Below are 13,537 nucleotides of genomic sequence, written 5' to 3'. Positions count from 1 at the left end.
AGGCTTTTTCTTTGTCTGTCTATTTGTTTGATTTGTCGATTTTTCATTCCAACTCGGTACTCGTAGATCAACAAACACCCGACCAGGTAAATCACCATGCCAACCAGCACGCACGTGACAACCAAAGCACCGATGTATTGGCTCAATCCCACAGTTTCGTCATCTGGCTCCGATGCCACCGTTGTTGTTGAGTGATTTCTTTGTACCAGTGCATTGTTTGTTAAAGATACCATCGGGCAGTTATACAGTTTGCTGTGGTACGTCTGGAAAGCAATTTATTTTTGAAAGGAATAATATTTTAATTTCAAATTTTTTATCTTTGGAGATAATCATAGTCTAAAGCTAAAGCCTTGCACGAGGAAGTGCAAACTTCTGTTTCAGTTTTTCGTGAGCTTAAAACTGACTTGCCTTTATCTTCTTTTCAAGTTTATTAAGAGTGGAATAATTTGGGGAATTTTTCCGAAAGGTACTTTTTGCGTTCACTGAAGCGGAACATGTCAAAAATTTTCAACATATTTTCACTGAAACAGCTTTCTATCATGCCGTTGCTTTTCGCATATTCATTAAGCAAAGTATATGTGTGTCTCGGCATAAACATCTACCATAATAATCTCCACTTTCTTCAGATTACTCTATGTACGTTGAAAGTTTAGAAAACGTACTTTCAATAATAATTAATACGTAGTTATAGTCGTCTAATTTCAAGATGTTATTTAACGAACAAGAAAACAATCTTCTGGAACTATAGTTTGTACAGAAAGGGTTTGGACTGTTATTCTTGCGTTACAGTTTAAATTAACCTTACTTCATGGTAAGGCAGAATAAGAATAAAGTTTTTTTTTCAAATTCTAAAAAGTTTCAAAATTCCAAACTCATTCTCATTTTTTGATGAGTTACGTAGGAATGGTGTACAAATAACTTGTAGAATCCTATAACTTGAGGTGCGCAATGAGAAACAGCCGTTGGGGGCCATTATGCGTTAATTTTACCTGAATTCAACGTAGGCAGCCTTGTACCGAGTTCTGTGCTTTCCTTTGACCTGAAGTTCACAAACTCCTATGAGTGGGTGGGGCTTAAGTCACACTGATTTAGTTTCTTTCCTGTACCCCCAACACAAAAATACCGCTATACAAGACCTATGCCCACTGTGAGGTTTTAACTTCTCTACACCGTATGTTGACCAGATTACAACAAAGACATTGTCTTTGCGATGTTCCTGTTTTTGAGATAAGGAAACCTGCATAACTTGCCCACATCCCGTCACGCTCACTCCACCAACTGTATAGTTGTACCTGTAGACATATAACTAATGGAGCGAAACATTTCTAGGATTTTCAAAACATTTCACTGGAGACCGAAGTTCACTGCAGAAAGTTATTTTTGTAGTAATTTTTCTTTTTCTATGTCCTATTGTCCGAGTGATAATTCCGTATCTACATATGGCATTACAGCTTGCAAACCTGTGAATCTGGACCAATCTAACTTGCTAGCGACATCCAGCTTTTAATTTAGTTTCTGGTTCAACTTGACCATTCAATTATCACGTGAGCAATTAGTATTTATCATTCAAATAAATTCTTGACATTTTTTCCTCATCGCTGTATTTTCCGGTACTCGTAGTGATCTTGGACGTTTTTGATTTTCTCAGAGATGGTGCGAAACGAAAGTGACATGTTATAATTACCCCAACGTTTATTTGTGTATTTTATTCGCAGGTTGCATATACAGTATACAGTTTTTTTATGAATCGAGTCAACGAAAATTGTGATTCAAGTCAGTTCAAGTCAATGCCTTTAACTTAAAAACTTTTCTGAGGTCACACTATACATTGCGTTAAAGTTTAACGGTTAAACTGTTCACTAGAATGTCACGGTTGTCTATAAATGAGTCTGGTCGATACTTTTTACACAGAGGAGATACTGAGGTGGACGAAGTATGCTAACCTAGCAAAAGAACTTATTGTAAGCAATCCTGGTGCGCTTGAGCGCCAATAGTTAAATGACGTTTAACCAACTGTAATTGTAACATCGCCCTGGTTGGTTTTATTATTAATCTGATTTCTATGTTTCCCGCCAGTCTGGCGTCGCTACGCTTTGAGAGTTATATTGTCACAATGCCGCTGTGATGTAATAGACAATGGGGTGTGCCGTATTTGTTCTAAAATGTTTAGTTCTACGTTCCTCATGGTCACTTGCAGCCAGTGCAGGATTAACTGTAAACTATAAACGCATGAATTTAGCAAGTGCGTTTCTGTAGTTAAACTGCAGGGTTTCTGGATTCTGCTTAGCCTAACTGATGAGTACCTGTTTAGTGCAACCAAAATTTGTACTGTATTCTATAGCCTAAGCTGTGGCCTTCTTTGCGCTAGTCTCCTCAGTTCTTTATGGTTTATTGTTAATTAACCGTTTAGTGGTGTCAAACCGCAACTAATTCTAGGTCACGTTACCAGTAATAACTCGAAAAGATGTCATAATTTTGTGAATGTTTATTGATATTCGTGTATTCTGTTAATACTGGTCTATGTGTAGAAACCACTTCCACTTTGGAGCGTAGCTTTGTGTTTGCTGCTGAGCATGGTGATAGCATAAATGAGCCTTCGGTTGTCTTTTATTTTCCGGTGTCTAGGCCTAGGCGCGTACTCAGTCCTTTACAACGTCAAATACCAAGGGCCAGACTCCTTTGATAGTTTTGAGCAGTCGCAATTGCTAGACTGGAGTAATAACGACGACCTACTGAAGTATCAACCCGAGCGGACGTACCAGCGCCTCCTCTCCTGCAGGTATGGTTTAAGTCAGACCTCGCTTAATGTTAACTTTAACTAAGTATTTATTCATTTTTAACTGAGTTCACAACAGAGCAATACCATTTCAAAATACATGTGGAAATGTCACCTAGACCACTATACCGCACCGCTATTATATTAGCCTCATAATGGCCTATCATTGCCTATTATTACCAACCGAAGCCAAAAAGTAAAAAGCCATTATAGGCCTGCAGGCCTGAAACGACTATAGTAGAATCTAGTTTTCAGAGGAAACCAGTATGAATGTACAGAAAACGATCGATATCTAGGAACGGAACCTGGTTGTAATTCCTGTGTGTAAATGCAGCGTAAAGTGTGCATAAAGCAGTAAAGTGCGTAAAGCATTACTTCCAGCTCTACATACTTACTTGTTTCGTAAAACAGTACAAATTTAAATAAAGTATTTTTTTTGGAAATAGTATAAATAAGTAGAACATAACGTTATATTAAAAAATGCCACGTTTTTGGGTTCAAATCGAAAAATATCCCATCATTCATCATACGTAATTGGGAACGTTAGTCGCTCTGGTTCTTTGGTTATCAATCAACTTCCGCTTCACTGTTCCCACGACCTTGTCCTGTCTGACCAGGAAGGGCGCCATGCGTGTTCGCCAGTCTGCAAAGGAACAGATGATCGCCAATATATTCACCAGCATATCTACGTCATAAATCAGTTGATCAATGATTTCAAAGGACTTTGCGAACGCGACCAAAGCGATCAGACCTGTAACTGCATCACTAACTACAGCAACAGATGTTGCTATAGTTACTCGTTTTATGGGGTCAGTCTCCTTATTCGAAGTCTTCGAAATCACTGTCTTCATCGCCACCCGATGTTTATGGAGTGGGTCGATAAACAGACCGAGCAAGATAACTTGGAACAAAGTAGTGAAGATAAATTGAAGAAGACCTGGCAGCTTGGTCCAGATGCTGCTCCATTTCAAGCGACAACCACTACCGGAGCTTTGATATCCTCTGCTGCCCACATAAAGTGATATGGTCAAGACACTTGCGATTGTCATTATGATAATCACAGATCTACTGAAGAATTGGACAATTTTGTTGCTCAGATGTAACATAGCCGGTGTTCTGTAAAGCATGCGTTGTCGTAACCAGAGCACAAGATATAGACACGTGATTACTGCACATAGAAGCACAGCCTTAAATTTCCTGATAGGATCGCAAATCGTTGACGAGCTTTGACCAAGTTTGATCTCAACAATTTCAAGACAGAGTCTGACCAAAGCGAGTATAGAAGCAATCAAGCATAACCATCTCATCCAATCAGCGACTCGATCGTAAATAAGGTGTTTTCGTTGTCTGTTTAATTGTCCAATTTGCCGATTTTTCATTCCAACTCGATATTCGTAAAAGAACAAACACAGGACTAAGTATATCCCCATGGCAACCAGCAAGAAAGTGACAGCCAAAGCACCGATATATCGGTTCACGAATAACGTGTCGTCATGGGGTTTTTGCGTCATCATTGATACCGTCACAGTTAGATTTTGTTGAATTGTTGAAGTTTCCATAACGTAGTTAAAGAATTTACAAATTGTTTTAAAAGTAAATTGCATCTGAAAGAAATTGAAGTTTTTAAAACGTTTATTGTGCAGGTAAGCTGACTTGTTTATAAGAAACTTGGGGTTGGAGTTGGAACTTGTAGTAATTTTCAAATTTTAAAGCAAAAGTTTCTCATCAAGACATGAGGGGTTTCGCATACATAATCAGTCTTTTTGTGCTTAAAAATAATCCAGTACTGTTAGGCAGCCGCCATTAGCTTATATCAGACATTTTCGATTAAAACTATTATTTCCTTTCCCATTTCGCATAAAACAACATTGAATCAAATCACATGATTTTTCTTTCACCAAGGTTATTACGTTATATAAGCTGTCATAATGCGATAGTTAAGCGAGGTTTAAAATAGAGGTGCCCAAAGTTAGTGTATTGTCCACTTCATATTATTCTTGTGCCTTGGCTGGCCTCAAACAATTCTGTTCAAATTTTTTATCCCTAAAATTTCTGAAAAATGGCCTTGGCTTTTGAGCCAATGATTTAAGAACTGTAGGCTACATACTTATTTCGTCGCTTTTTGAGAGTTCTAACTGAGAAACTTAACTGAACTAACCGCCAACTGTTTCCCACAATTAAGTTTAATTTCATTAATCTCAATTGCATATTGCGAGACTGACCGAGGGCCGCGTTTTGGATTAAGATTATCTTGTAGTTATAGCGACGCAAAACATAACGTTTAATTCCTGCTTTCCTTATAAGCATATATGTTACTGATATGCCCCTGTGATGGTATTAAATTTCCTCCAAATATTGGCAACGTGCTTGGTTATTCAGCGCAACTGTGTAAGTTTCTTTGAGAAAAACCGTTATTTTTGTAATTGTGACATTATACCATTACGTTAAAGCGTGATTGTTAAAGCCCCTATAGTTAGATTTTCCGCCTAATGAATGTGTCACGTCACTAATTCAGGCGGCAAACTTCTGGTTAGTTTCCACTATCACGCTTTGTCACGTCACAAAAGCATCGGTTTCGTAATCGATCTATCACACAATATTGCAAACTGACGTAGCTTTCGAGGCGTCCTCATTGATTTTAAGACAACAGAGTGTCATTACGAGAATATTGCTAAGATGCGCAATGACTTATCACTTATCAGGAATCTTCTTGCTGTCAATGCTTGCCATCGTAACGACCATAAACCTGAAGATAGAATAATTTTGTTACTCAGATACAGAGTCGCAATTACTCAACTTGAGTAACTTATTCCAAAAACGTAACTTGACGCGACTCAATTGAAGACGAGTAACTTGAAATGGTTTTAAATGTCAACCAACGCGTACAATGCTACCAGGTGGAACAAACTTTGTAACAAACCTAAACGTTTGTGGTTTATATAAATGTTTTTTTTGCTTTCTGTTTGGCTTGGTTTCGAATATCAATTGACTAATTGAGTTTTAAAAATTAAATAACTTGACTTGATGTGCAACTTGCGTTTAATGACCTGGTTTCGTCTTTGCTCAGATGTAGCATCTCATTGAGCCGGAATGTCAAATCACCACGCATTCGCAATCCGGATTTTTATTATATGAAATACACTACGCAAAATGCTTTGCTAGGTCAAAAATAATATCGGAATATTGATGAGGCTTACAAGGCAGCTTACACAGGAAGTGACTTTTTTAGTTCTCAATCTCATGCATAAAAATTACGTAACTTTTATTGCATTTTACTTACGTAACTGAAATTTCTCAATTATGCTAAGGTCTTGGTCCTGCTATTATCAACTTTGCGTGTGGTTACACGCAGGTTTTTTTTAAGGTTTGGTTTGGGAGACCGCTAAGTAGTTTTAAGAGACCGCAAGTGTTTCATTTAAATACCAAAAAATAGCCATATTTGCTTAAAGTCCAAATTTTGGGAAACCGCTGTAGAAATTTGGGGGACCGCTTCGGTCCCCCAAAACACCTTAAAAAAACACTGGTTACACGTATTAAGCTAATAGTTTCGAATTTAACGCGCAATTAATTAAGGAATGTTGTTTTTATGCATTCTTCTCCAAAATATTTGGTACCTTAGTTATCCCGGCCCGTTGGTGTCCGTGTAACGTAAACTTTTTTGCTTAAAACGTAGGCAAGTTCATTCTATAGCTTAAGTCCTATGTCTCATTTTCCTCTATATACGCCATTAACTGTTATTATTGTGTTGACGATGTCGGGATGGTATTTCAGTCGTTTGGTATAAGAAGCCATCTTCACTACTTTTAGGTTAAAATAAACAGTTTGATAAATGACAAAAATGAAATTTATTGGGCATGTCCTTAAACCTCTTAAAACGCATATGATAATATTTTTTCTGTGTTATTCTCACGGAATAAAGTACACTCAATATTACGTCATTTGCGTCATATACAGATACGCTACAATACGATGAAATAGAATATGATTGAGATATGGGTCAGTTGTTTTCCATTATTAAAAAAACATTTTAAACACGTTAGGGGAAACACGTTAGGTTAGGAAAGTAAGGGACAACGCCTATAAATCTCTCTTGATTAACGTTTGCTTGTATTGGAATCTAAACCAACAGCGAAATCCAGTTACACAGTCTGTGAATCTTTCGTGGATAGAGCTTCGGACATGACAAAAAGTAGTTTTAAACATACTTGAACACAAGATAGAAACAAATAACATTACGGAACATATTTAAATATTCAATCCAAACTTTTTAGGTAGAATTTTGATTTTCATCCTTAACCTATTTATCCTACAGGTGTACAACTTTTAAGGAAAGTCTTTGGGGTATTAAACCACTTATCCACTTATGGAAATAAGACCGGATTTTTAATTAAAACGTCCCGTTTGCTTAGAGCCTTAGAGTATATGCTCAATGTAACAGACAAGTTTCTTAGTTGTTTGATGTCCTACATCGACCCTGCTATAGCTTAAAGTCGACTAATCGTCTATGAGTTGAAAAAGAAATCAAACTTGTCATTTCTTTAATTACGTGATGGTGACCATACGTCATTGCTGAGACTCATTACTCTGCTTCTCTGGCTATTATCGTACTTCCGCCTTGTTGTTTCCACGATCTTGCTCTGTCTAACTAGGAAGGGCGCCATCCGTGTTCGCCGGTCCGCTAAGGTACAGATGACCGCCAACAGATTGATTAACAAGTCGATGTCATAAACCAAATCATACAGAATTTCATAAGCTTGATCAAACGTGTGCAAAACGAGCAGTCCAGCAGCTATATCTAAAACCATAGTAACCAGTGTTGCTATAGTTACCCGCTTTATGAGTTCGACCTCCTTATTTAGACTGTTTGAAACTACCCTCTTCGTCGCCATCCAGTGTTTATAGAGTGGGTATACGAGCAGACCGAGCAAGATGACTTGGAACAAAGTAGTGAAGATAAATTGAACAATACATGGCAGCTTGGTCCAAATGCTGGTCCAACTTAGTTGGCAACCACGACCAGAGTTTTGATATTGTCTGGTGGCGACATAGAGCAGCATGGAGAACACATTTGCGACTGCCATTATGAGAACCACAGTCTTGCTTATTAGTCGAATAACTGCGTTGCTTAGATGAAAAAGCGCTGGCATTTTGTAAAATACACGTTGTCGTAGCCAGAGCACAACATGCAGACACGTGATCACTGTCCACTGAAGCACAGCTTTACATTTCCTAATAGGATCGCAAATTGTTGATGAACTTTGACCAAGTACGATCTCAACCAGTTCTAGTCCGAATCTGACCAAAGCTAGTATGGATGCAATCAAGCATAACCAACTCATCCAATCAGCGACCCGCTGTTGCGTCACATTGTGCCTTTGTTTGTTTAGTTGTCTGATTTCACGAATTTGTGCACCAACTTGAACCTCATAAAACAACAAACATACGACTAAGTAGATTCCTATAGCAACCAGCCAGCACGTGACTACCAAAGCAACGACATATTGGCTCACTTCCATCATGCCGTCATCGAGCTCTGATGTCGACATTGACGGTGTGATAGTTTGATTTTGTTGAGCTGTTGAAGTTTCCATTATGCAGTTCAACAGAGCAAAATTGCTTTAAACGTTACTTACATCTGACGAGAAAGCCGTTTTGTTTCAAAACTTTATGCTTGAAGATAACTGTAGTTAAAAACAATTCAATACTGATATGCATACACAGTAATTATTATGTTAAGCATTTTAGAGTAATAGAGTTTTTTTGTATCACGCACACGCGGCAACAAATTCACGTCATCGCAACAACCTAAATATTATCAACATATATCATACTTTGAACATGTCAACAATCACAAAATAGGTGACCATCGTCAGGTAGTATCTTGTAGGCTAACTTTTTCTCTCTTTTTCCTTGACAACGGTAACTTGTCCGCATTAAAATGTAAGCATGTAAATTGCCTTCTTTAATTAGAGACGAAAAAGCTGTTAGCCGCTTAAGTTTCTATACTGCTGTTTTATTTCTTGCTCACTTATCGCACGGTTTTTAGTTAGCCTTTTAACCTTTAACCTTTTAATTGTCTTCCATTCTATAATGCAGTTACCGCCGATCGCTGGCATTGTTTGTGTAAAACAAACTGTTGCGTTTTCTATAGAACGGTCGCATTTACGTTCCTACTATACAGAAGCCAATAAAGTTTCAAGTATAATAAAGAAAGAATATCTTATTTCAGTAATTTTAACATTTTTCTTTAACATCAGTATTGTGTTGATAATAAAATATCAAACGCAAGTGTAGACGTAAATATAGCTCTTCGAATTAATTAAAACGTTTATAGTCTAACTTTAACTGAGAAGGTAGGTTTACCGGCACTACGCATGATTCCAAGGTATTCTGAAAATCATGATACACTGGATGGAGTGTTGCCAAGTTATAATGCAACCACATCCACCAAAAGAAAAAAAATCTTTACTTCAAGCTTGGTCAACAGAACCTGAACAATTTGACCACATCCCAATATTTATATCTAGAAATAAGCAAACTTAGAAATTCGTTTTTATCTTGACAATTATCTCATGATTTTTACGTCGATGGAATTGTACAAAATCTATCAAAAAAAACCAACAAAGTTAACTTATCAGCACGAAGGAAACCAATGAAAAAATTGTTTTAATCAAAATGCTGTTTAGGCAACAACAGTTATTTCCTCTTCTTTAATAAATATAGTCCTAATATTTATTACAAAGACAAATTTAAATTTGATTTATAATGTTTCTTTACTTCTTTTAAAAACTTGCCAATTACATCTGCTACAAATCTCCAGTTTACGGTTTCTGTTGAAATTGGTCCAGCATTTTACATGTCAGTTTGACACCGGCATTACTTACATTCGTAAAATACCTCGTCATTTATAAAAAAATAGAAATATATGACACACAATCCAAAAAGGGGCACAACAAATCTGTCGGCAAAGATCAGGTTTAAAAACTGACCAGTAGGGTGTAGTAAGACAACATCTACCGCACATAATTTTAACATACTTAAATCGTCAAAAGCGTTTGTGAAAACAAAAATCAAACTCTTTTTAATTAAACAGCTCAATCCACTGTCCTCCACACTTACGGAACAAACCTTTCAAAATCCATCATCTTTTTTAATGAACTCTCTGTCGGCGTTTTTGTCTTACAATGTGTTACTAAACTAACACTAGACCTATAAAGATTATTTTTGTAACTAAAACGTCTATCACTCGAATATAACCGCATTGTCAAGCTACAACATTATCCGCATTTGCCGTGCCACTATATTGTTAATAAAAGCGTCAAGACGTATTTCGTTTGTTTTTAGTGGCTTAAGATTATAAATCACAAAGTCGAAAACTTTATACAACTCTGAAGAAAAAGACAATAGACATGCCGAAAACAAGTCCGTTTTTGTTTTTCTGTTTGTGTAAATGAAGTCTGTTAATTAAAATCCCCGCTTTTTTGTGCTGATTGCAACAGTTTGATTTGCTAAACCAGTTTCGACCCGGTCGAAGTTGTACAACTTAGGACTTCGTAATCAGACCAATCGAGACTTTTTCGTATTTACGATGTCATAAACGTAAAATCTGCAAAATGAGTTGGCAATTACCTTTTGTACTTGTTTCACCTTTTGAGACGTATTGCCCAAATTATGTTATCGATGTGCACATGGTCTAAGTGCAGTTATATGATGCCATAGCCCTTTTGCATTTAACACCAGGGCTATTTTTTTAGCATTGAGAATGTTTGAATACAAAAACGGTCAAATGTTTGCTATATAATTGTGTTTATTTATGTTGTGGCTGCCATATCCCTTATTCAAAAATAATACAATGTGCAGTGACCGAAAAGCACGTTTCAGGTAAACTTATGATTTTTATTACACTAAACGAGCTTTTGCTAGTTGAATAGGTTGTTTTGTCGGATGAAAATAAATAGGATTTTTAACCTACCTTGATAAAAGTTGCGAAGATTTCTATTTGAATTTGTTTATTTAAAGCAACTGAATCTTAAGTGGTCTAAATAAATTTCCACCTTAATTCATTCTTGAGGTTCATAAAAAAAACCGCATTAACTTCTGACGATGATGAATTGTTTCTGGATTACGAAAATAACATGTTCTTTCAACGTGCTTTTTATCCACCAAACACTTGTGGGAAAGAAACAAGATCATATTGCCTACCATTTCACTGCTGTCTTCAGTTAAACAGTTTTATGTTGATTGTGACTGAGACAAGTATTTTTTTGAAATTCGAAAATTCTTGACAGCTCTGTGGACTACTTGAATTTCTCTCTTGACTACTGGTGGTCCATGTAGACATTGTTCGGAACTGCATGCTCGCTTAGAGTATGCGATCAATTTAACACACAAATTTTTCAATTATTTCATTTTTGCTATTGACAATGTAGTTTGAAGTAAGCTCCTATACACGGATCGAGAAGCAAATTCAACTTGTCACTTTTTCTTCAATTATGCGTTAAAGTTCATACGTCATTGCTGACGCTAGTGACTCCGGTACTTCGGTTATCGTTTGACTTCCGCTTCACTGTTCCCACGATCTTGTCCTGCATGACCAGGAAGGGCGCTATCCGTGTTTGCCAGTCTGCAAAGGAACAGATTACCGCCAATAAATTGACCAACATGTCTACATCATACACAAGATGGTCGAAAACATTTAATGAGTTTGCAAAAGCAAACAAAGCGATAAATCCGGTGACCCCGTCAGTAACCATGGCAACAACTGTTGCTATAGTTACCCGTTTTATGACTTCGATCTCCTTATTTGGACCGCTTGAAACTACGCTCTTCATCGCCATCCGGTGTTTTTGGAGCGGGTAAATAAACAGACCGAGCAAGATGACTTGGAACAAAGCAGTGAAGATGAATTGTAGAAGACCTGGAAGCTCTCGCACTTTGGTCCGAATGCTGCTCCATTGCACGATACAACCACGACCGGAACTTTGATATCTTCTGCTGCCCACATAAAGTGATATGGTCAAGACACTTGCGATTGCCATTATAATGACCACAGATCTACTGAAAAATCGGATGATTTTGTTGCTCAGATGTAACATAGCCGGTGTTCTGTAGAACTTACGTTGTCGTAACCAGAGCACAAGATATAGACACGTGATAACTGCACATTGAAGCACACCCTTGGATTTTCTGATAGGATCGCAAATCGTTGATGAACTTTGACCAAGTTCGATCTCAACAAGTTCAAGTCCGAATCTGACCAAAGCTAGAATGGAAGCAATCAAGCACAACCATTTCATCCAATCAGCGACTCGATCGTGAATAAGGTTTATCCTTTGTCTGTTTAATTGTCCGTTCTGTCGATTTTTCATTCTAACTCGATATTCATAAAACAACAAACACACAACCAGGTAAATCCCCATGACAACCAACAGACACGCCACAATCAAAGCACCCACATATTGCTTTTTTATAGTGTTTGAATCAGATTCGTGCGTTGTCATTGATGACGTCACATTTTGATTGTGTTGAGTTGTTGAAGTTTCCATTATGGCGCTAAACGATGTACAAGTCGCTTAAGAAGTAAATTACGTCTGAAAAAAGAAATTGCTTTGTTTCGAGGCCTTTTGTGTGAAGGAAATTGTGGTTAAAAACAATCCAACGCTGATAAATATAGCCCAAGACATAACGACAGACCTTTTGTATTAAAACCACTTTCACTTCCACATCTTGCACAGGACAATTTTCAATAAATTTTCAGCGTTTTACTTTTAGTAAAGTTAAATCATTAAATGTTTGTAACAATATGTATTAAACCAAAATATCCGGTATGTCACTACCTAACTAAACATAGATCTGTTTTGTAGTTGAATACGTAACAAAGAAAGTTTACTTCTTGCATAACGTTTAAGGTCAGCCTTATATACAAGTAATGTTATGTTGTGATCATAACATTCCGCTAAATGTTGCCAACATGCTTGTTGTTTGAGATCTGCCCAAGGCTCTTCCCAAAGATAGAATATCCATCGTTAGTATAGAATATTATAGACTGTATAGTGCAATATCGATAAGCAATTGCATTATCATCTAAGAAATACATGTTAAGTGTAACTACAAATATAGACGCAATATTTTAGATAGATGTTTAAAAATGTCTAAACAACACTCTGTAAATAATATTAGTATATATCCTGTAATTTACACAGTTTTCTAAATTTTTCATTGTTGAAAATCGTGCTTTTTACAGCTTCTGTTGATCTTCGTTGTAAATTAATCTGATCTCGCTTTTTAAAGTGCAAAGACATATCAATCAATCTAAACAAACTCACACATCTGGACTTTCGTTCAAAGTAAGTTTTAACTATGTTGTCAGGTCTAATATGCTACTATCAGATATGAAAAATTCCAATCCACACTACGTTTAATATTACTGATCTGCTGTGACATAGCCTGTACATGACTCATTCCTATATGATTCCGTGATGATTATCACGCGAATCCAACAACAAATATTCGTCCATATAAGTCACTTTTATGACGTTTGTTTAAGAAAGTTAAGCTGACGGCATCTACGACTATACGTGTTTTGAAATGTTTATACTTGCATCTTAGTTGTTGTAGTATGTTATACAGACTTTCATTTTCATTTCATTTTCTTCTGAACAGTGACAATGATTGCATATGACCAAAGCTCTATTTTATAAACGACATCATCAGAATGTCGCGAATCTATCTTTCCTGTCCCGACTGGAATTGCAAAATGAG

General features: G+C 36.8%; 3 protein-coding genes across 3 annotated transcripts; all 3 read right to left on the bottom strand.

The window, feature by feature from the left end:
- Positions 1-3,067: 3,067 nt before the first annotated feature.
- Positions 3,068-4,399, bottom strand: LOC143460338 (uncharacterized). The gene is made up of 2 exons (XM_076957808.1): positions 3,528-4,399; positions 3,068-3,461 (listed from the first exon to the last, which is right to left on the bottom strand). Exons 1-2 carry the CDS (start codon positions 4,378-4,380, stop codon positions 3,301-3,303), a joined length of 1,014 nt encoding a protein of 337 aa, XP_076813923.1. The 5' UTR covers positions 4,381-4,399; the 3' UTR covers positions 3,068-3,300.
- Positions 4,400-6,849: 2,450 nt separating this feature from the next.
- On the bottom strand, positions 6,850-8,399 carry LOC143460340 (uncharacterized). Its single transcript, XM_076957810.1, has one exon. It carries the CDS (start codon positions 8,365-8,367, stop codon positions 7,315-7,317), a length of 1,053 nt encoding a protein of 350 aa, XP_076813925.1. The 5' UTR covers positions 8,368-8,399; the 3' UTR covers positions 6,850-7,314.
- A 2,414-nt stretch (positions 8,400-10,813) lies between these two features.
- LOC143460342 (uncharacterized) lies at positions 10,814-12,550 on the bottom strand. Its single transcript, XM_076957811.1, has 2 exons — positions 11,554-12,550; positions 10,814-11,399 (listed from the first exon to the last, which is right to left on the bottom strand). Exons 1-2 carry the CDS (start codon positions 12,319-12,321, stop codon positions 11,382-11,384), a joined length of 786 nt encoding a protein of 261 aa, XP_076813926.1. The 5' UTR covers positions 12,322-12,550; the 3' UTR covers positions 10,814-11,381.
- Positions 12,551-13,537: the final 987 nt, after the last annotated feature.

This window comes from Clavelina lepadiformis, chromosome 5 (assembly GCF_947623445.1).
Source record: "Clavelina lepadiformis chromosome 5, kaClaLepa1.1, whole genome shotgun sequence".
Lineage (NCBI taxonomy): Eukaryota > Metazoa > Chordata > Ascidiacea > Aplousobranchia > Clavelinidae > Clavelina > Clavelina lepadiformis.
This window is presented reverse-complemented; position numbering and strand designations above follow the sequence as displayed.